The 22,943-nt window shown below is 47.9% G+C and overlaps 1 protein-coding gene across 6 annotated transcripts in view; it reads right to left on the bottom strand.

Moving 5' to 3' along the window:
* AGAP1 (ArfGAP with GTPase domain, ankyrin repeat and PH domain 1) overlaps positions 1-22,943 on the bottom strand; it is a 544,600-nt gene that overhangs the window by 53,799 nt on the left and 467,858 nt on the right. For all 6 annotated transcript variants that reach the window (XM_024752791.1, XM_024752792.1, XM_024752795.1 and 3 more), the window contains 3 exons: positions 13,875-14,029; positions 10,879-10,969; positions 6,824-7,046 (listed from right to left, as the gene is read on the bottom strand). In XM_024752791.1, coding sequence (XP_024608559.1) covers positions 6,824-7,046; positions 10,879-10,969; positions 13,875-14,029 — 469 coding nt within the window. The remainder of the gene's footprint in view (positions 1-6,823; positions 7,047-10,878; positions 10,970-13,874; positions 14,030-22,943) is intronic.

Raw genomic sequence — 22,943 nt, 5'->3', positions numbered from 1 at the left:
AGGACGTAATAAACCAACAGCACTATTTCATCCATCTTCTTCAAAGGCAACTGGAAGGAACAGTTATGCTGTAAAACGCGGATCGCATTTTACTTAACCTTACGGAGAATCTTGTTAGATCCGCCTTTCTTATAATTAGGGCTAGTCTATCCTGAGAGCTTAATCGGAGAGCACTGCCGATGCACAGATTCCCTCCACGCTCCCTGCCTGCAGCGTACCAGGGGAACTGCTCTATCTCTTGTCAACCGTAATCTACAGGTATTATTTCTGAGGCAGTGTTAACGCGCGTCTCATTTGTACATTTCCCTAACTGGCTTAATACTGATACTGCAATATTTCTGATCTGGGTGCAGAGCTCGGGTAAACCCAAGCATATTTAGCAACGTGCTAATGAGGACCATCCCGTCAAGGAGGGTGGCTGAGTTACGGCTCTCGGGGTCTGATTCCATGTCGGCCTACTCTGAGAAGTCCCTAAAATATCTTAAGTCAAATCCGAGGTCCCCGAGCCGCTCGTTGGGTTTGCGGAGCCGCGGACGTGTGAACTCTACTGGCAATAAACGTCGCTCCTGCAGGCGGATGGCGTGCCTGCAAACCCAGGGCCCCTCGGAGCCTGCCACTGTCCCCACTCACTCAGGACACTGTCCCCGCCCGGACCCGAGGCCGGGAGGGTGGGCCCCGCTCCGGCGGCTGGGGCCAGGGCATGCCCGCTGACAGGCGCGCCACGATGACAGAAATGCACTCTGAGTTGCAATTAGTGGCACTGTCATTTTCGGGGGCTCCTGCCAATTAATTAAGCCTGTCAAACAGAAAAACCACAGCGCTCACATGATAATTTATATTGGAAGAGACGAGCCTCATGGAGCACAGCGGCTCCCTCTGCAAACAGAATTCTCCCTCCGAGCATGGAAATACGTAAGAGAAAATAAATAAAATAAAACAACAACACAAAAGGGTGGATGGAGGGGAGGTGGAGATGGGGTCCCGCACGGGGAAGAAGAAAGTGAGGCTGTCCTTGTTATAACTGTTAACTCTGATCGCCAGAGTCGAAGACAGGCTGATTAAAACTCCAAACGAGCCCCCAGCTCCCTGAACCCTCTGTGTCCGTCCGGGATGATAGAATCAGGAGTTTATTCATACCATTAAGCCCCAGAGAACTTAATTGAAAGAAGAGCACAGCCCGGACCTTGACAAGCGGGAGGTCACAGTAATTGCTGCTGGACATATTTAACATTAAGATAATCAGGCCATTAATTACCCTTTGGATCATTAAATCAGCCAGTTGCAAAATGAAATTTCTGCCTCTATTACTCACTTGAGAGACCACAGGGGTGGCCTTTAATTTATCAGTGAGCTTGAGATACAAAGGCTGGGGCTGGGGGAGGGCAGGAAGGGAGGGGGCCGAGCGGTGGCAGTGGCAGCGGCGGCAGGGCATCAATTCGCCATGCTCGGTGATCCTGGCAAATTAACTAGGTAAGATAACCTCCACTTCCAAAGGCAGAAGCTGGGGGTATGTAAATAGATGAGGGCAGACAGGGAGATCAGAGTCTACACACCACTTAGCAGGATAATAAAGGAAATCATCCTTGATTATCAGTGCTAATTTGGACACTGCCGGTAGCTTGTTATGTGTGTTCTGAGTAGCATTTAATTAATTCAATTGCTTGTTAATGAGAGAAGTGACATGTGGGGAGCAGATGCCACCCAACTGCAGATGGGTTCTGGTCATCACTGTAAAGTCCTTTTTTTTTTTTCCCCCCCCTATTTCTCCCCCTGCCCATTTTTCTTTTTTTTTAAGGAAAGAAAATAGGAAAAGGTGTCAAGCATAGAGGAACACTCAAAAGGGACAAAACACTGACCTCAGCAGGGCCAAGAACTGTTGAAAAATAATAAGATGAGACAATCCTGGGACCGCGTGGGCCCTCATGTTCCCCGAGGCCGCATTTGGATCAGTGCATCTTTATGCCAGAAATTTGAGCCTGAGATTACTATATTGTGATCTTATGATCAAACCTAACGAGACAGAGACGTGGCCAAGTGGTGCTGCTTTTAATATCTCAGAGTTAGCGGTGGGGATCCAATTATTTTCAGTTTGGATACATTTCCCCTTTATCAATATCTCCATGTGCATAAATAAGATGAAAGTGGCGTTCGGAAATGAAAAGGACACGGAACTTGGATCACCGGGCAGACTCGCTCCGCCTGGAAGTGAGCAGCCCGTCTCTCCCACGCGGATTTCTGACGTCCGGCCCCCAATCTTCCTCCTGAAGTGACATCTTTTTAGAGGTTAAACACAAGAGGGGAGTTCAGGGGCGCAGGTGAACTGACAAATAACGAAACCCAGAGAAAGGATGCTAAGAGAGGGAAGGGAACGTACGCTAAATCAGCAAACTCGGTCCCCTTCCATGTGGGATCAAAGAGGTGGCAGGGTGATTTCAGTTGGGCCTAGAGCTTCTCCCACCGGCTCTTTCATGGAATTGAGAACACAGCTCTCTACTTTCAGGTTCCTTTGATTTCCTAGACCAAACCGGCAGGCCCCAAACCACCTTGTAAACAGGATACCTGCCCTGAAATGCAAATAGCCACTGGTCCCTGGTCCCTCCCGGGCCAAAGCCCTCGACTCGGAGACACAAAGGTGGAAGATGAAGAGAGAAAGCCGCACAGCCCAGCTGAGTTCGGCTTCTGCCAGGAGGAATGCGGTTCCAGAGAGCTCCGATCGGTCCTGGTGGGAAATTATTTTCCCTGCAGTCAATCGAAAAAGCTTCTAAGTGAAAAGGGGGATGAGAATCAAGAAGGACCTGCCTTAAGTGATGCAGACCGGCCCCGAAAACACCGGTGCGTGGCCGAGCGTGCGAGGATGCACAGAGAGGTTTGTTTGAGGCGGCGTCACCGTGTGCTGGGAATTTCACTCACAGACACACGGGGAGTTCTGAGGCCCTGAGGATGCAAAGCCCCCCCGACACATGTATTCCAAGCTGACCAGTTTCCTCTTTCTCTCATTCACCCATTCGTTCACGCACTGCGGAAATATGCACGTGACCGTTTTAACATCTCTACCTCCGAGCTGTGTCCTGACACCGGAACCAGAGCCCTGCCTGGTGGCTCCAGGCCCCGCGTCCAACTCCACAGGACAACGTACTCTAAGATGCAACACACCGACTCACACGCTGACCGTCCTGCCGACAGCAAACTGCCCCTCCTTAAGGCCCTGACACCTAGTTCATTCTGTTACCACTTCTCCCCTACTCCAGCAGCCCCATTTACAATCGATATTTTAAGTGTGTGCTTAAATGGTATCAATAGCAATTAGAGGGGGATTCTGATTCCACCGCAGAGGTGGTTAATTGTTACAGCATCGATCTTCTCTACCCGCTCCTTTCTCCAAATTAAACCTCCATTACAGAGGGGGATGAAGGGCATCCTCTCCCCTCCTGAGACAATAAATTTAATATCGAATGCACTGGGAAAAAAATAGCAGTTGTTGCAGAATCCATCCAAAAAGATTTTTTTTTCTTCCTGGGAGTAATTAAAAGATGCTTTTCTTGACTAATGATCCCCCGGTTTAGGAATGGGAAGTCAATACTGCTTTGCCGCCGTCAGCTTCGATTGATCTCAAAGCTGTTCAAGTTTGAACGGCAGTTCTCAGGGCAGCTGAGAATCGCTGGAACCAATTACGTGCCGTCCAAAGCTGCCCTAATCAGGGGTGAAGGCCCAGCAAGCAGCAGGGCAGACGGCTGGTCAGAGGAGCCCGTCTGGGTGACACCAATGCGAGGTGGCTTCAGTTGTTTCTTTGGAGAAGGATCTGTCGTGTTCTACTTCTCCATGGTCCTGAGTCTGTGTTTGTGTGTGTGTGTGTGTGTGTGTGTGTGTGTGTGTGTGTGTGTGTCTGTGTGCTGGGGGAGGTATGGCACATTTCTAATTATATTCCACTGTCAGAATGAATCTTCTGAACAAGACAGAATGGATGGAGCTTCTCGGGAAAACAGCTGGGCCCTTTTTCAAAGAATTAGACTGGAAATATTGCACTTGGCTTTTCCTCAGACAGAGATAACATTTTATTAAAATATTTCTTTTTAGTATTACCTGAGGGCCACATTAGAGAACCGTCCAGGTTTTTTTGTGCTAGTGATCACAGGTCCTGCAGAGAGAGCGAGGCAGGGTGGGTGGGAGGGCGTGTCTTTCCTTGTCTTGGAGAGGCAGGAACCAGACTAGATATCCATTCTCACACCGCAGACTGAATTCCATGTGGACATTCCAGCCCAAACTTTGGGATTCTGATTCTGTTTGAGGAAAGTGCAGGAGGTAGTGAAGGAGCTGGGGATCTGGACTGTTTTACAATTACACTGAGTGGTCTTTGAGTGTATCTGAGGCTTTGCCCACGTTCCACCAGGACCACAGTCTTCCAACTGATCTCCTCGCCTGTCTCCATCCTTTCCTAGGATGCTGCTGGCTGCCTCTAGTTCTCCTGAGAACAGGCGGAACATATACGAACACAGAAAGAGATCCAACAACCCACCCTCTGCCCAACCGCGAGAGTCGCTGTTAAAACACTAGCCCGGCTCACCAGGCCTTTGCTCTATTATGGCCTTCCCTTCCCCACTTCTCACTGCGCTCAAGGGTCCAGCTCCCCATGGGCCCTGAGGCTTCCACGTTCCTGTTTGTGTGTAGGTCCCTCCCATCCTCCAGCACACACACTCCCCACGCCCCTAGGCCTGGAGATCACAGCACAGTTTCAAGTCAGCTCAGATGACATTTCCCCTGGACCTCCTGGGGCAACGCAAATCCCTCCAGTCTGTGAACGCCACCGAGTCCTGGCATCCTCGGCTGGCCCTGAGAACATTCACCAACCACCGCACACTTACGGTCGTCACCTAGCAATCACTTCTTTTCTATGAGGAAGCACTCAATGAATATTTGCTGAATTTAATTAAAAATAAAACTCCCTGGGAGAATTACTAAAGCACAAAGGTATATTCAACTCTCAAACATGTTTATCTTCTTAGAGATGGACAGAACTCAGAAACCCCCAAGTTACCACGGGAAATACGACGTAACCACATCACCTCACTGTAGGGATTTCACAGCAGGGACTCCACGTGTGAGAAAGAAAGACTCAAATGTCTCTAAAATGTAAAGATACGACGTGTATAACACTACACAGAAGATGAAGTTACATACTCAAGAGGTTAATTCAAATGTACAAGTTAGAAGGATGAAATACCCTTACATACACCATCTTCACTTATGAGGATGAAATTATTATATAATATTTCCCAGTTAAAAAATTAACCTACGTCTTTGTTTGTAATCATTCTAAATGGTTTCTAATTGTGATAGATGGAAAAACAACCAAACTTTTCTAATTCATGTATTAAAAATAGTATAACTGCTCCTTTTACACACAAACAGTAAAATGTATGAAGTTAATTTTTTCCCAACTTATCTTAATGTTTTCTGCATTCACACGTTAAACTCAATCCGATTTCCAATCATTTTTCTTTTTCAGATCTCAATACCCTCCAAGGAAACTATATGTATGAAAAAATAGACATTAAAACATGAATTAATCTTTTAAGAATGCTCCTAGTGGACAACCCTGCGGATTTCTGTATTAGTGTTAAATCAAAATTGAAAAACGGCAGAAGTGTGTCATTCCTTCAGTCTGTAAGACAGCTGCCTGCGTGTATATTACACGGCATAACTTACATATAAAGAGCCCATAGCGCCAACCTACTCGATTTTAAACAGATGGACTTCGTGCACATTTCTTGCGCACCCCCGTCCCCTCCCCACAGAGCACCTAATAGGAAGGGCAGGGTTAGTGACACCAGCTTCATTCTCTCAAGCGAACCGAAGGGGGCACCACAAATTCATTTTTTCGTGTTGATGAAATGAAGCCCACCGGTTTTCCATGTTACTGGCAGTAGAAACCAACTTCTTAGCCCTCGCATGTGGCCCGACCACAGACGGACACCTGGGTTTCCTTGTCTGATCACCAGCACGACAGATCCGTGCTGATGCTGGGAGACCTCTTCTCCCCCTTCACCTCTGCACACACCTGACAAGTGAAGGCTGAGCCCATCCCGTGCCCCTGCTTCAGATGCTGGGATGCCCCCCAGCTCCCCGAACAGCCGTGGAGACAGGACGGTCCATCCTGCCTCTGTGAAAGAGGCTTTCTCAGAAAACGCGCCATTTTACCACCTCTTAGGTACATTAAATATGCATGTGTGCTAAGAAATGGCTTATAATTGCTGTAAATGAAAAATGAGAAACGGAATGGACTCAAAATAAATGCGTTTTTTACACTGGGTAACAATTAACATCAATGAGGAGCCACCATAAGTTACGCCATACTTGGTTGATTAAATGTGTTAGAAATATATTTCAGAAAATAAAATATATTTGGTTACTATAAACTCACTTAGTGGGGGTCGGGGGGAGAGGGGAACCAACGGAGTAGAGGCTTGTCAAAGACATAAGAATAACAAAATTAAAGAATCCAGAATTCATAATTAGTTAACAGCCTAGCTTATGCCTATTAGAAGTATATTAATTAAAGTGATATATTCGTAAGGTTAGAAGCTTAATACATTTCTGAGAGAGGGAGAGGAATCCCCAAAGTGTAAAAACAAGAGTAAAAAATTAAGGAGTTTGAATTACCCGTGTCTGCGGAAGAGCAATTTTTAATACAGATGTTTCTGTCCGGGGTAATCAGCTTCCCACTGGTTGCTGGGGCAGTTCCAGTGGTGGCTGTCATTAAGGTCATTTCTGGTTGTTGAACTGCCTGCAGAATGCCCCATAACCACATGCCTTCCCACGTCCCTACCTTGTGGAGTCCAGCGAGGGCTTCGTCCGCCCCTGGGTGCTCTCCTCCCAGATGCTGTTGGCCAGCTCATTCCCAATGGACGACATCACCTTGATAAGCTCAATGGGCCAGTCATCAAGGTCCAGAGATCGGACTCGAGAAAGGTGGGTGCCAAGATTCCGGTGGATCCCTGAGCACTCAATGCACATGAGGGCTCCCAAGTTCAAACTGGCCCAGTTGGGATCTGTGGGAAGAGGAAAAGGGCGCCATATGCAATCAGACCGTCATCACTCATCCCAACTGTCCTTAGGTCTCGGGAACAAAACGGCTAATCGGACTTCCCGTGCAACAGTCCCTCCCTAGAATCACAAGGCTTGAAAATGCTCCCTGGCCGGTACTTGGAACTGTCTCAGGCATCTCAAAAGCTCTGACATGTTGGCGGCAACTTTCAAACAACTGGCTTTAACCAAAGCCTTGGAAACAACTGAAAGCATTGGTTTGGATAGAAAGATGCACTTTTGGATACTTCCACAGCGGCACTCCCCTTGAGCAGGCAGACACACATGGAAACAAAATCAGGCATGACTTGGCGCCTACTGTGGATGGCGGCTGATAGTGGGAAAGAGAAGGTGTGCTGAGGGACAGCTGGGTCATTCCCAAAGCTACCAGGTCCCACGTGACCACCTCTGCAACCACGGGCACATCAAAGTTTTTAGCGACATGACGCGCACATTTGCAAATTTCAAAGATGAAAGAAAGGCACACTACAATGAAGAAGTGTGCTTTTCAGGGATCTTATTTAAGGGCAACCGCCAAAGCAACTCCCGTTTCTCCATCCTTCACTGCTGGCAAGATGGCGGACACGGTCCTTTGGTTAGGTTACTACCCAGGATGATCGACCCTGGTTCTCGGAATAAATGGTGATGGGCTTTGGGCTAAGACACTGCACCAAGGGCACTGAATGAGTCCAGAGAACAGCACTGGGACCCCTGAGTGGGATCAGTCCCTGTGTGAACCTGGCTGACACAGTCAGAAGACTGTGGATTTGGACCCAGGGCTGCCTTCATGCTAGAATCATCAGCTGATTTGCAAAGACGGGGCTGACCTTGACAGTCAATGGCTTTCACCACCGACAGAAGCAAATAAGGCTTACATCATCCAAGAATAATCAACATTTACCGCAGGTGCACTTGAAGAGTCAACCAAAAACCAGGTAGCTGACATCATATTTATTTGGAATCACTCTGGAAATGGCAAACGACCAGGAGTGGCCTTATGCTCATTCAGCAGAAATCAGCCAGCGATTCACTTAATATCTAACACAAAGGCAGGAAGGTGGTGATAGAGACCATGGTGGGGGGCATACGAGAAGAGGGGTCTGTGACCTCAGAGACCGTCTGCTTGGGAAGAGGAAACAGATGCCCCTAATAATAATAATAATAACACATAAAAAACAAAACACCTCTGCCAATATGTCATCTCTCATGTCCTTGACCTCAGCCCCTCGACCTTCCCCTTGTCCTCTGAGAAAACACAGCAGGGCAGCCAAAGGCTTAATTTGAATCCTGCTACACAGCTGGCTCTTATGGTGACCTGGGGTATGTAACCTGACCCTTCAGACTCTTCATGTCACCCTGTAAGTGGGACACACTGTAGCAACAACTATTACAGTCACAAGAATGGAAAGAGACAGTGCATGGTGGGACTGGGCACAGACCTGACAGATAATGTGTTTAAGGAATGGGAGTTTAAGACCTCTTTTCTCTCCAGATTTGTCCCACTTTGTCCCTGGATTCCTACTCAGGTGGCCTCATTCTAAACAAACTGGCCCCGGAGCCTCCCCCAACCTCCTTCTTCCACCTGCCCTCCCCACCTGGGCACTCGCCCGCCCAACCCGGCTCTCAGAATGTTCTCTCGACCTCCAATTGGCCACACACCGCAAAGCTGAGGAGCCACGGAATCTTCCCGTTAAAACTATCCTGTAGATGATAGTGGAAACCACTGCAGACGCTTCTCCTAATGGAGGTTCCGATATGTCTCCGATTTTGTGCTTTTAAAGATGTTACTTTGAAACTTCCTGATAAAAACACACTTCAGATAACGACTTATCTCTTCTAACTTCGTATCATGACACATATTGAAAGTAACATTTAAAAATTCAAACAGGGGCTTCCCTGGTGGCGCAGTGGTTGAGAGTCCGCCTGCCGATGCAGGGGACGCGGGTTCGTGCCCCGGTCCGGGAAGATCCCACATGCCGCGGAGCGGCTGGGTCCGTTGGGGGGGGCCCAAAAAGGGGGGGGCCCCGGCAAAAAAAAAAAAAAAAAAAAAAAAAAAAAATTCAAACAAAAGAAGATGCTTTAAAGTCCCTCAAGAGCTTCCCTGGTGGCGTAATGGTTAAGAATCCGCCTGCCGATGCAGGGGACACAGGTTCCATCCCTGGTCTGGGAAGATTCCACATGCCGTGGAGCAACTGAGCCTGTGAGCCACAACTACTGAGCCTGTACTCTAAAGCCCGTGAGCCACAACTACTGAGCCTGCGCTCTAGAGCCCAAGAGCCACAACTACTGAAGCCCACGCGCCTAGAGCCCGTGCTCCGCAACAGGAGAAGCCACCGCAATGAGAAGCCCGCACACCGCAACGAAGAGTAGCCCCCGCTCGCCGCAACCAGAGAAAGCCCGTGAGCAATGAAGACCCAACGCAACCAACAATAAATAAATTAAAAAAAAAAAACTAAAAAAAAAAAAAGAAGTCCCTCAAGATACCTGAAGAGGAGATCCCTTCTTTCACCCGGAGGCCGCAGACGTGGCCTTGCCGTCCTGCCCTTACCTGACCTGCCAACCAGCGGTCTCTCCCAGGTGGCTCTCCCCGTTTACCTGTGACAATCCTGAGTTCCTCCTGTTAGGTCGCACAAATCCTACCTGGCCAGCTTCCTACCTGAGCAGCAGCCGCTCTTTCCCTGAACAAACCAGAGCCATTCAGCTGTGCGTCCTGCTGCTTCCCTGACTCACAATGACTCCCTCCCCACCTGCTCCAGTCCCGCCCATTTCCTGCACAAGGTCTGCTCTGAGTTGCTGTGTGCCCCTAACGGCCTTTCTCCATGGCCCCGGGCCTTGTGGCCACTGGGTCCAGGCCTCGCCCACTGGGCTTCAGGCTCGGGATGCCAGGGCCACCTGACACCCTAGCCTGGTGCTGGACCCTAACAACGGCAAAAGTATATGATTGGAAAAACTTTACTGAATGGGCCCAGCACTGTGCCAGGGCTGGAAGGTGAAGAATGAGAAGTAAGTCCTTAACTTCGAGGATACGAACCACAAAAGGACTTTCTCAAAGGGAACGTGGCATTATTGCCTGGACAACGGAAAGCATGGAGGAAAACTGGGTTGCTCCAAGGCACAAAGCACAATTATGAAGTCTGTCAGTTCAATCAAATGCTTTTAGTGTGTAGTGAATTCAAGATAAAATAAAAAGAGACCATTTGATAGCAAAATCTAGAACATATGATTTTGAAATAAAGAAAACAAACCCCAGAAGTCTCTGGGCAGGATTTAACCAACTGTACTCTATTTTTATGGAAAAAGCAAACAAACGTATGATCGTTGATTAAGCCAAAGGTTGGTTTCTGGATGTGGCACAGAATCTGGGCAGGTGGCCTAATCCCTATAGCATCTGTGGTGTGACTGTGGCTCATGGGGATGCCTGAGGCATAAACAAGACTTGTGATGAACCAGAATGGAAAAGAACACGAAGAAGAATATACCCGGGTCCAGCTGAATCGCTTTCCTGTACAGCAGAAACTAGCACAACACTGTAAATCAACTACACTTTAATAAAATTAAAAAAAATCAAACAAACAAGAAAGAATTACAGTGTCATCAGAGAGGCATTTGTGTGAAGGGCACTGTGTTAAAATATTAAGTCCAAACAAAATATTTCAGTTCCTTAAAAGCCATTAAATCATGTTATAAACCTTACATGCCAGATGACAGACGTGGGTTTGCTGCAATGCATACTGTGTCGGACCACCCCATCTCCCTCTGCCGAGGGCCAAGCCCCACCCCGTCCTGGCTCACACTTACTTTGGGTCTCGCAGTCCACGCAGTGGGAGTTCCCTCGGATGTTCCGTATCGACTGCAAGGCCATGGCCTCACTCTGGCTGGTCAGTCGGGACTGGCATACAGGGAGACATACAAACGCAAGATATGAGAACTCGGAGAAAAAGGTATATACCTGCTAATAAAGCCTGGGAAACACCAAACAATGGTGAGCGAACATAACACGAGGGCAATTTCAACAAGGGACTCCTCTTTAGACGTCTTTAGGATGGAGCCTAGCGGATGGAGAACGGATCGGCACTACCTATTAAGATGCGTCAGATGAGAGACTCACGCCCTAAGACACATCTCGTGATTCCTCGTCAGGAGACCACACGTGTGTGTGGCTGGGGGTGTTTATGCTTCAACGTACACTCACTTGTCTTCTCTGAGCAAGTTAGAAAAACACAAAGAGGGGAAAAGAGGAACATAAAAATTATAAACTATCATGGTTAAGTTTTATTAACATTGTGATATCTATTCTTCTGGCCTTTTTAAATTAAGCACATGTATACAGATAGACGTGCTTTAAAAAAAAAAGCCAGTGTGGTGTACGTTGCTTTGGAATCTGCCTTTATAGCCTAATGACACAGTGTCACCTCTCAATGCCATCACAGAGTCCCTGGCATTATTTAATTTAATTTAATTTATTTCTGATGTGATAGATATTCAGAAGTTTTGTCTTTCTGTATGTTTAAATTTGATTTTGGAAGGTAGCCGTTACCTATGTTACTGATTTTCAGTCTTTCAGCACCGAGACTCCTTAGGAAAAGGGTCAGAGCAACTCTGGCATCATTTTAGATGGCTGCATAATATTCCACTCACGAAGCCCTAGTTACAGAGTTTTCCTTGATGGACATTTAGACCGTTTCCAACTTCTGTCTGCCATCAGCAGCGCTGTGAGTATGCTTATTGCGAACTCTTTGCACAAATTCGTGATTATTGACTAAGGATGAATTCTTCAAGACAGGAGGACCAGGTAAAAGGACGTACATGGTTTTAAGGCTTATGGTGCATACATTTAATATAATGGCTAACGCCAAATAAATCCCAGAGGGCACTTAGAATAAGCTTGATTTTTGTGTAAAAATTATTCACAAATGGAACCATCTTATGTCAAATTGTTTGCTGGGAAGCAGTTGCTCACTGCTTAATCATAAACTGTAATTTATTAATTGCTGCTGTCTGATTAGCATAATGCGTTGGGGTTCTATTCCCTTTGGTTAGATGCCCAAGTATTCAACGTGTGTCTAACAATTTCTACTGGCATCTGGAGTGTGTGTGTGTACGTACAGAGATGCGTCTGTCTGCCTCTGTCTACCTCTATAATCTCTACTATTGCTCCCAATTCTGAATTATCCACGGACAGCTAGAACACCTTACAGCCCATTCTCAGCTGAGGCTGTATTTTCCCCTCCAGCTGTTCCTTGTGGCTATTATTTCCATGCTGTGCACCGTCGCACCTGTTCACCAAGCGCCCAAAGTGCTCGGTGAGTCCTTCTCTCACGGGGAACTCTGGCCTTTGATGGCACACATCTATCGAGAGAAAAGGGGCAGTATTTTAAGGCTGGTGCTTGCATCAGGCCGAGGTGACGCTGTCTGTTTTCACAGAGAGCTGGGAGGCATCTGGCAAGGGTGTGAAACAGAAAAGGCCAGTGCCGTCCCCCACCTTCTTGAATCCGATGACCCGGCATATATTCAGGGTCTGACTTGAGATACTGCGATTTTACGCAAAATTTGGAGATGCGTTTGTCTGTTCAGCCACACGTGCCCTCCCAACGCCTGTTCTGAAACCGAGTTCCTGAGCTTTGTGGGTGACAGGTGTCCTCAGCCCCCATCGACAGGAGATGCGGAAGCATCCCGAGTTTGCTTCAGAAGCCACACCTGCAGCCGTGACTCAATAAAGCCAAGGTGCTCAGAAATGGAGGCCCTGATTCTCCTCACTGTGGGTATAAAACATCTTTAAAAAAGAGAGGCAAATTACATTATAATAATAATGACTGTGGTCTGGTTTACCCTGGTTAAAGAGGGTAATAAAATAAGACACTCCATCTTTTTGAAAGACAGACTCCCTTCTTAATGACAAAGCTGAACATAAATCATTGGCAGAAATGTCTTTAAATGGTTACGAACGAAATTGCAGGTTGGGAGGCAATGCTCTGGTTGTTCACAGTTTGAAAACTCAAAATGCTCTCCGAGACTTTAAAGCGTCCCAGGGAAGGGGTTAAAAATATCCAAGCATTAAAATAATGATTTGTGAAGGAACCTCTGATGGGAAAAGGGAAATGAGAAAAATGACCTTTGTATAAGGAATATCATTGGGCAGTAATTCAGAAAATGCAGGTTAAAGTCTGCTTTTCCTGGCTAAACAAATGCAAAAGAATGAACTCTAACTGAATAAACCCCATACCAGGCTTTATCAACAGAATTTAGAAAATGGACATTTCATCTTCCCTAAGCTCTTTGCATATACTCATATATGTGCATGCGCTTTTCATCGAAGCCTGTACTAAGGGTCAGTTTTCTAACTTGACGTGGATTTGAATCTGAGACATTTATGAGAACGGAACAGTGCCTCCTCTTAAGTCTGCACTTCTTTTCCTGAGGGTATTCAGCCTAAAGCAAAAATCAGTGCGCACAAAGAAGCCACAAGGGTCCAAAAGATTCTATGATCTCCAGTAAAAGGTCAATACTTTACATTTGGGATGAGTCGAGAGAGCAAAGGTTTAAACTGGGATATTCTGCCACCCGAACGTGGTTAAGCTAGGCTACTAATCTAGGATAGAGGACACATGTCGACACAATTCTTTTTTATCTTTGCAATTATTTTGCATTCTGCTCAGAAACATTTAAGAGTCTTGCCAATTGCACGTCTCACCCGATGCTCTCCCCTCCCCCGCCCATTTCCGTTTCAGGATCAGCCGCTCTTGATTTTGGTGGTGGGGCCTTGCGGGGGCGTGGCAGGCTGCTCCGGGTTTTACCTTATTCTTGCTGCTCTCGCACGACTGTAAGCTGGCGAGGATCTGACTCTCGATGGCCTGGACCCACGCGTCTCGCTCCTCGTAGGTGGTGGCTTCAAAGTGCCACGTCTGGCCAGTGAGGGACACAATGATAAACTCAAAGTTTTCTTCTTGTTCTGAAACACAGAGTGGTGGGGATGAAGAGTTTAGCTTTCATGAGATCATGGCCCCTCCGCCAGCCCTCGGTCATGAAAGTGCCTTTGGGTTCAATCGCGCCTGCATGGGGCCGAGGCACACACAGGACCGGCCGCCCCGCAGCGGAGATCTGAATCTGCAGACCTCCCAACACTCCAGATTTGGTTCCTAAAGCCAGCGTGGCTTAGCTAGGTTTCAATCAATGCTCAGGGGATGAGGAAAAATGAAAATCAGCGTGTGATGTCAGTGTCTCTGTGCTGGGCACAGATGAAGCAACTCAGGGACGTAACATTGCAACTCGTGGCCGGCTGCTGAAATTGACAGGGGGATGAAAACCAAGTGAACACCGCTCATCTCAGGATACAATTTAATTTCTTCATGAGCACCTGTGCGCCAATCCACAGATACACCCCGGCAAAGACGGAGGCCTGAGGACGTCTGTCCTTTTAGGGCAGAAGACCAGCTAGAGCGGGGAAGGTTTTAGTCTGGAGGAGCGCGTGAAATTCCAGGCGATTTGAAGGGGCCACTGTGTACCAGGAAGGGGGGGGGGGTCCTTACGTTTAAATCCTGCTCCACCACTTGGCATGCTGGAGTCTGGACAAGTTCTCAACCCGTGCTGGGTTCATTTCCTCACCCTTAAAATGGGAGGGGAAAGCTGCCTCCTTTGCTGTGTTTTCCGCTGGCTAAATGACGTGCACTAGCTCAGGCCCACGCCCAACACCCTCCGTGAGCGCTGGTGTGCGTCCCCTGTTCTGATCTACCCTCCGGCCTCTGCCACGGGATGAAAGGCAGAGCAGGGGCCACGTGCAGACAGCGTAACCAGCCACAGGTAACCATGAAGACGTGTGGAGCTGGACTTTCAGGCACCAGCATGTCTCACGTGATCGGTAGTTTCCCATCACTTGTTGCTGGGCCAGCTGCCTCACGATCCCCTGGCGAGCAAGTGTTCCTAATAACGTGAAGAGCCTACTGCCCACCCAGCTGACCTCTGCGTCCGTCGATTACCTCTGTCACCCACACTCGGCTTGCTCGCATCTGCACGAACCTCCCCCTTCCACACTCCTGGGTCCTCTAGCCTGTGTCCCCAGCACTCCTCGTGGCCCCTGACCTCTGCAAGGCTCGGTGCTGCCGGGTTGGCCCCGCCCCTTCTCAAGGCCCTGCCTCACTGGGAGCCCTCGGCCTCCGAGACAAGGATGCTCCCTCAGTCTCCGAAGCAACTGCAATCATCTCCAGACGCCCTCTCCTCCTCCCCTTTCGTCTCAGAAGAGAAGCAGCTCCAACTACTGTGGCCGAGAGCCCCTCCCACCTGACCCCACTGATCTGGGCAGGTGGGGACAGGATGCCTGTGTCTTTGTCAAGCACACCCAGGTCTGGGGAGCTGCTCCAACACCGACTGCCACAGACACAGGGCCATGCCACCTTTTCATGAAATCTTTATGTACCCTGATAACAACAGTATCGCGTTCTCGGTGACATCAGCATCGCTGCTCTTTTAGAATTCAACCTGCTGGCGGGCTGGGCCCCAATCTGTGGAACCTGCTCTCAACAGCACGTGAAGGAAGGTCAGGGACTCTCCTATCAGCGTGCCCAGCCTCACGGGGGGTAACGTTTCTCCAACAAGAGGGTCCACGGCCCCCGTCAGCTTCTCAAAGCTCTGTGACTCTCCGTGTAGCTGTTAAAAGCTCCTGGGACAGGGGTGCATCGTGGGGCTGTGGAAAAGCAGGCGTGGAGCGCAGGCCCACCCCGCGAAAGGGACCAAGCAGGGCGTCACCTGGAGCGGACCCGGGACAGCTCAGGGAAGGCGCTGAACGAGATGGTCTCGGTCCCCGAAGGGGGAGAGGGGAAGGGCAGCTGGGATGCAACCGACACACGGAGACAGGAAATCTCTCTTTCAAGAACCAGAGTGGAATAAGGATATTTTCATATAAAAAACTGAAAGAATCAAGAGCCCTTCCCTAGAGGAACTGGTAAAAGACACGCTTCAGAAGATTCTACAAAGGTTTGAACCAGATGGGTTAGGGAGCAAATGGATAAATATGGAAATACACCTAAATAAAAATTATATCAAATACTACTTTTCTTATCACGTCTAATTTGGGGAAGGTGCAAAATACTAGAGAAATGAAAGTGGACATGGGGACCCTGGAGTTAAAATGCCCTGGGACTTTGCACTGTTCCACAGGGGAGTTAAGAACTAACTTTAGACATTGGTAAACTAGGTACACGTGAGAAAATACCAGGGTTAACCTCTATGAGAAAAGAAGTAGAATGTATAACTCCCTGACAAAGAAGAAGGAAAATGTAATTAAAAATATGATTAAAATCTTTTATCAAACTAGGAATAGAACGGAATCCTCTTTCCGTGGAAAAGAGTACGTATCCGGTGCCGCTCTGCGGCATGTGGGATCTTCCTGGACCGGGGCACGAACCCGTGTCCCCTGCATCAGCAGGTGGACCCTCAACCACTGCGCCACCAGGGAAGCCCAACCATTATTCTTAAGGATGAAATGTTAGAAGCAATCATTTCACACCAGGTCAAGGGCTCTCAAGGCCAAAATGTTCACGGTACCAGCCCTTGTTCAGCCCTGCTGGCCGATGCAGTGAAACAAAACAGGGAAGTGACAGATCCGGAGACTGGAAGGATAAAAGACACCAAACTGTCATTCACAGATTACAAGATCGCTTAGGTAGGAAACCCCAAGGAATCTACAAATGTCAAGAAATAATAGTAGCAGTTAGTAAATGGGCAAGATTTAAGACCAGTATAATGAAACGTTAATTGCATTTCTGTATATGAGGATCTAACAGAAATCACGTTTAAAATATATGTTTATAAATTCATTTCTCTCCATCTGTGAGGTAGGGAAAGAGAGATGCAAAGAAATGTGAATAAGCCAAGTAATTCCCTAAAAGTAGCAACACAGAGGATGACTTGGAACCTGCAGTCTCTGGTAACAGGTGGTAAAGAGAAGACTCCACACTGCGTTCGACGTGACGGATTAACCCAAGCTTGGGAGTGGTCAGAGGGGTTTCATGCTTGTCTCTGGAAGATGAAACCCTGGCTGATCCACTAACCATAATGAAACACCAGGAAGGCTCAAAAGATAAAAAAGATGCAGGACATCCCGTGCCCCCAGCCTGGTGGAGAGCAGCTCATGAGAAAAGGTTGGGACTGGAAAGGTGAGCCCCGTGAACACAACTGGATGACCCTGGAAAGCACAGCCATGCTTCACATCCTAATTGAGAACCAATGGTGCAAGCACTCCACACTTGCTTCATCTGAGACAGTTTCCTTTTGGAGGGGGTAGGCCTGTGGGGTGACTGTCAGTCTGGAAAGGCACACAATTATACGAAGAATGAAGAGGGGAATCAGAACCTACAGTCCCAATACTTCGGTGACCAAGTCAGCTGCATCAGTAAGCGGTGATGGCCGTGACCGTCTGTGTACGAGTTGTCTGCTTCTAGGGGCTTTGAAGCGTGCACATGTACTCAGGTACGTGTCAGGACTTGTGGTCAAGGCTCTTCACGCTATAGTAGCTCACTACGCAGTGAAACACTGACCAAGCGTTCTTTTGCAAAATATTTATTGTTTTAACCAAAGGGCTTGGCCTAGCCCTGGAGAGGCAGGGGACGCTCCTCTCCAGTCTTGTCCACACAGGGTCCGGCAACAGCTCCCAAACAGAAAGGCCTCTGATGGTGCCTCTGTTCCTGGGCTGGCCTCTCCCAGGTGCGCCACACTGAGGGGCTCCTTGCTGAACTGTGGATGTGAACATCAGGGCTACCTGGAGGACAGGGGCCCAGCTCGCCATGGAGAAGGCAGGGAGGAGGGGATGGAACCGCCCCCTAACACCGTTTCAGTACAGAGGCAGCCCCACAGGGGTGCTACTCCAAGCCTTCTTTTGGATTTCAGGCCCTGGTGAAGATGTCTTTATAAGAAGCCGGTTAGCTAGGATTCCCCATTTCCTGAGTAAGGGATTAAAATCTGGGCATGGAGTTTAGTTGTAATCACTCTATACCACCAGCATCAATGGAATCCAGCTGATGCTTAAGTTTTCGTGTGTTTCCCAGGGTACTGTCCGTATGTGGCTTTTTTTTTTTTTTTTCTTTTTGAGGGAGGGTAATGTGTTAACACTTACAGATACAGTTAGAGTTTCAGAACGAAATTATACCTGCCTTATGACTTTCCTCTGCCTCCTAAGATCAAAAAAAAAACCCCAAGGATTATAGAGAAGTTGCATTTTTAATCATGTTACATATGACTTCCATGAAGGACTACGTGTTTCTTTGTAATGAATCTACCGCCTGGAATAATAAATATAAAAAAGAATACTACTGGGCTCCAAGTTCGTGTCAGAAAAAATGCTAAGGACGTCACAGGCATCACCTCATTCAGTTTGATTATTTTCCTCTCTCAAGGTGGCCAGCAGTGCTTTGCTTCTCAGAAATAAAACAGTAAAAAGAAAAAAAAGTTCTCCTAGGGTGTCCAGCAGGAGATGGATGGGTCTCCCCACTTCCCAGTGACCTTTTCTGTTATTTTCCCTCACTCCTGATGTCAGAAGAGCAAGCTGCCAGGGTCTTTTAAAGGTAATTTCCCCAGAAACCCCTAACCAGCTTGTCGCTAGTGTCATATTTCTTTTTAACTGGTCACGTCTGGAGAATGCTAGGGGACATGATGCCATGGATGTGGCAGTCTAAGCTGGGGACATGCCAGCTTCCATCTTCCTGCGTATCTGGCTCTGTGGCCAGTGATTGGTCTGCATGGGAAGGAAGAACGGTCCCAGCTACACCAGGACAATCAGAGCATGGGAGGTTCTTGGCCACTGATCTGTCCTAGTGGGGGGCACATCACCCTAATGTCCTACTCCAGGTTTTCTTATCTGAGCTGGGGTCGCAGAGCCTCCTTCCTCTTACCTTGGACCGAACAAGACACAGCTCACAAGTTATCCACGGGAAGGAAAGCCTCTGCTATCTAGGCCACTATCTGTGGACAGGTAAGAACACTGCTGACCAGCAGAGAGAAGCAGGGATGGGATGGACCCGATACCTGTCAGGTTCCTGGGTCCCTGCAGCCAGCCCAGCTGCCTGTCCTACAGTTGGGTTGGATAAATGAGTCCATTCTCCCTCTTTTTTGTTACCTAAATCCCTTTATATTTCTGTCACTTCCAAATCCAGTTCTAACTAATCCAGTGGAGAAAAGATCTAGCCCTGATGGGAGCCTCCAAGCTGCTGCCTGGTCATCTTCTTGAATCAACACCTGGCAAATCTCTAGATTTAATCCTGGCTTATATTTCTGTATCGTGGCACCGACCATGAATACTCATTAAGTAAAGGGTACACCTGGGGACCTAAATATTACCCCTTCTTCTGTGTGGACAGAACAGTCACAACACCAGCTCCTCCTTCAAACAAGAATTTCTATCAGATGCCACAGCCCTATTCAAGCCACCAGTGGACCAGAAGGATCCCATCACATTCTGAAGTGACACTGTGATGCTATTTTAGTATCAGCAACCAGATAAAAACATGATAAAAATAATAATTGGCAGTGGGGGGCCAATCAGTCATAAAGACAGACGGAGCATTACTCTCCAATGTTACCCTCACTTAAAATGTGAAGAATGAGAGCTCAGAAGGTGAGGACGAACAGTGGCTACGTTTCAAGTGGTTTCGGTTCACTGACACAAACCGACTCTTTGTGACAATTACAGCAGCTTGTATTTAATTCACTCTGTAAAAATAGAATTCAGGCTGTAGAAATTCCTGATGACGACTACGTTACAGGAGGTTTCTTAGTTTTAGATACACAGGTGATCATCAAAATTCAATCCCCCAGATTCCCATCATAAAAAATCAAAGCCCGCCACACCCAGAGCCCGAAAAGAAAAGAACCGTCTTGTTTCCCAGTGTGACATTCCAGGGCTTAGTGGTTTAATAAAGTTCTGTGATTGGGCTCACAGGGATTTAAACAGTTTTCCGTGTTTAACGGTTAGCTGTGGAAAGGTCCACTATAATAGTATTTTAGCACCATGAACCTGTCGAAATCAACCTGCCCAATTATTCCAAACGACATTAATAACACCGGATATTACACTAATTGCGTCCAGTTTCTATGCAGACGAGGCCCCGTGGGGCTAGTTTCGCCTCCTTCGGGGCAAGCAACTCAGCCACCAGACTGATTTCACAAGGAATCCCTCCTCATTACACAAGTCCGGGCTGTCAAACTTTTTTTTTTTAAAGGTTAATGGGCCAATCAGTCATCAATTATTTTTGCGGAATCCTAGCAGGCAAAGGGTTAAAGGGCTAAACACAGCTGCAACTGATTTACATTTGGAGGTTGTTTTCAACAGGGGACATCTGACAAGGATGCCTTTTGGGGGAGCGGGTGGAAGGGTAGGAAGACGGACAGATGCGTACCTCTGTCTTGAGGGGCAGGAGATTTGGGACCAGAACCACTGCCCTGTACTTCTGCAAAGGCCGAGGATCCGGACCCTTATGCCCATTTGATACACAACGGCTCAAAAATGCCTGCGAGATGCAGGTGTACTGTGTACGGGGATGCTGAGATTTGTTTCTCTTCTGAATTTACAAGAACCCAAAGTGTCTGCAGAGGTCACTCATCCCACTTTCTTCGTTGGCGGGATGAGGAATCTGGGTCCGCGTTCCCGGGCTCCCCTGCAAACCTGGAACCCAGAGCCGGATGCCTATTTCTGTCCACGAGGCTAAGTGTCCTCCCCGACACATTTAATGACAAACATGATGAAAACCTGTTATTTAAATGGTGCAGAGATGACAGTGTCCAGCACGGAGGGGCCATGTGCCCACTGGCAGAGGTGGCCAAAGGGTCCACCAAGCCCAGAGGCTTCTAGATGGTCACCATTTAAAAATGATCTGACCATCCAATAGCCAAGGCTCGCAGGGAAATCGCTGTCGTCTCCACCCGTGACTTCTGTTGTCGCAGAATTGGGACTTTTGTTTCAGGGTACAGCACAGCACGCTGATGATACAGCAACTCAAACCACTGGTCAAGGGGCTTTTCCTCGTTAACGAGTATTCGCAATGGGTTTCTCTCCGTTTCTGCCTGAATCTCCACATTCTCTTTTTTTCCTGTCCTTGGGGTCTTGGGCTCCCATTTTTGGGGTCCTCACTCCCGCTTTGGGGGCCTTTCCCACTCTGCCATCTACTAACTGGGGCTGAGCTGCCCACTTCACCCTGCTGGTCTCAGCTCTGTGGTCCAAGGAGGCGCCAGCAGGGACTGGGATGACAGGGATGACAGGGCATGACAGGGCATGACAAAGGCATGCTGTCCCTCCCTTTCTTTTGCCAGGGAAGACCTTCATCACTGACCCCAAAGGGCCTGAGGGAGCCTCAGAATCCTTCCTAGCCCAGTTCTCCAGGTAGCCACTATCAATTCATCTAAGTTGGAAACCGAGATGGAATGTGTTTGCTATTCTGCCCCCTCCCCGGGTCCCCCACTATCTACACCCTTCGGGATTACGCCAGGCTTGGTCAAACACAGCCCCAGGCTTTTATGCTAATTCTGAAGAGTCCTACAATTTGTAAAATACTTCAATATTTCTGCTTTCAAAGCATATATTAAATAAGCATGTGGTTTAGATATTTTGCCCAATTATGATGAAAACGACACACGTTTAAGATTTCAGCCCCAAACCCACCACAATACTGAAAGTCAGATTTTATCCATTTTCGAGTTTTCCTCCCGTTTTTGTAAGAAAAGATAAATGTGAAGGATTTGCTCCAGGACCGTGCAGAGCCAAGACCTATGGCAAAAAAGTAATAAGTTAAAAAAAATGCCCTCTTCCACTTGAGCTGTTCATTTTTAACAAAAAGAAAAAGAAATCATTATTTTTTGGTCTTTATAAACACACACAGGTCATGGTTCTTGGGTAAATATTTTTGCAAGCTCTCAACTTGGTAAATATCTTTGTTTAGCCCAGAGTCCAACGGAGGTGTTGTACTGTGGTTTAATTTAGGACAAGAGTAGAATTAATTTTCTGAAGAAGCAAGACCCCAGAGGAGGTCACCGAGTTAGGACTGTTTACTGCTACATGTTATCACAGGAAGATCCTCAGGAAACGCAAAGGAAGTTCCGATTTTCCAAACACATTAGACAGAGGCGGGAGGGCAGCCGGAGAACCAGGCAGCACGAAAGCTGCTGCTTCCAGAACCATAGGGGGCCACGTGTTCCCTGAAATTAAGGAGAGTGTCTAAAATAAAACTCCTGAAAAAAATAAACGATTGGATCCCAAACTGAAAAACTCTCAGGAGGCAGAAGACGGATGTGTTAACATGTTTTCTGGCACCCGCTCAGGCCCAGGCACCCCGGGAAAGTTCGAGGCCCAAGCTTTCGGTTTAGAAAGAGAAAACCTGGAGGCCCCTGTTGTCATTTACCTGGTTGCTCTACATGCTTACCATTTGTTACTCATTCTAACTTACATTCAGCACTTTTCAGAGGTCCCCTGCTCTCCTAATCACAGGGACATGGGGCCCAGGCCCCTTCCTCTGCTCAGAGCCTGGGGTGGGGATGGGGAGACTTGGACTGGCAGGCTCCAGAACCTTCCACGCTGCCTCCACCCCCAGCTCTTGTCTCCCGGTTGCGGCTCAGCGCGTGGATGACTGTCAATCTCATCGTTCTTTTAAAAGTTGAGGGCTGGAAATACCTGCAGTCTTGCATCTCTCCCCAGAAAGTCAGTCCTGGAGCTAGTGCTCAAAGGGTTTCTTTCCTAAATCTGAATTTATCTGCATGAGATCTTAACCTGTGCCATTCATGCTTGACGAGTGCTGGCTTTGGCCCATCTTGCCCTGCCTGCACGGACACATTCCACAGGCCTAAAACCTGTGTGCTCCACGCACTGTGTTCCTGGAGATGGTTTTCCA

The sequence above is a fragment of the Neophocaena asiaeorientalis genome, unplaced genomic scaffold (genome assembly GCF_003031525.2).
Source record: "Neophocaena asiaeorientalis asiaeorientalis breed wild unplaced genomic scaffold, Neophocaena_asiaeorientalis_V1.1 scaffold294, whole genome shotgun sequence".
Taxonomy (NCBI): Eukaryota; Metazoa; Chordata; class Mammalia; order Artiodactyla; family Phocoenidae; genus Neophocaena; species Neophocaena asiaeorientalis.
Note: the sequence above shows the minus strand (reverse complement) of the source record. Positions and strands in the feature narration are given on the sequence as shown.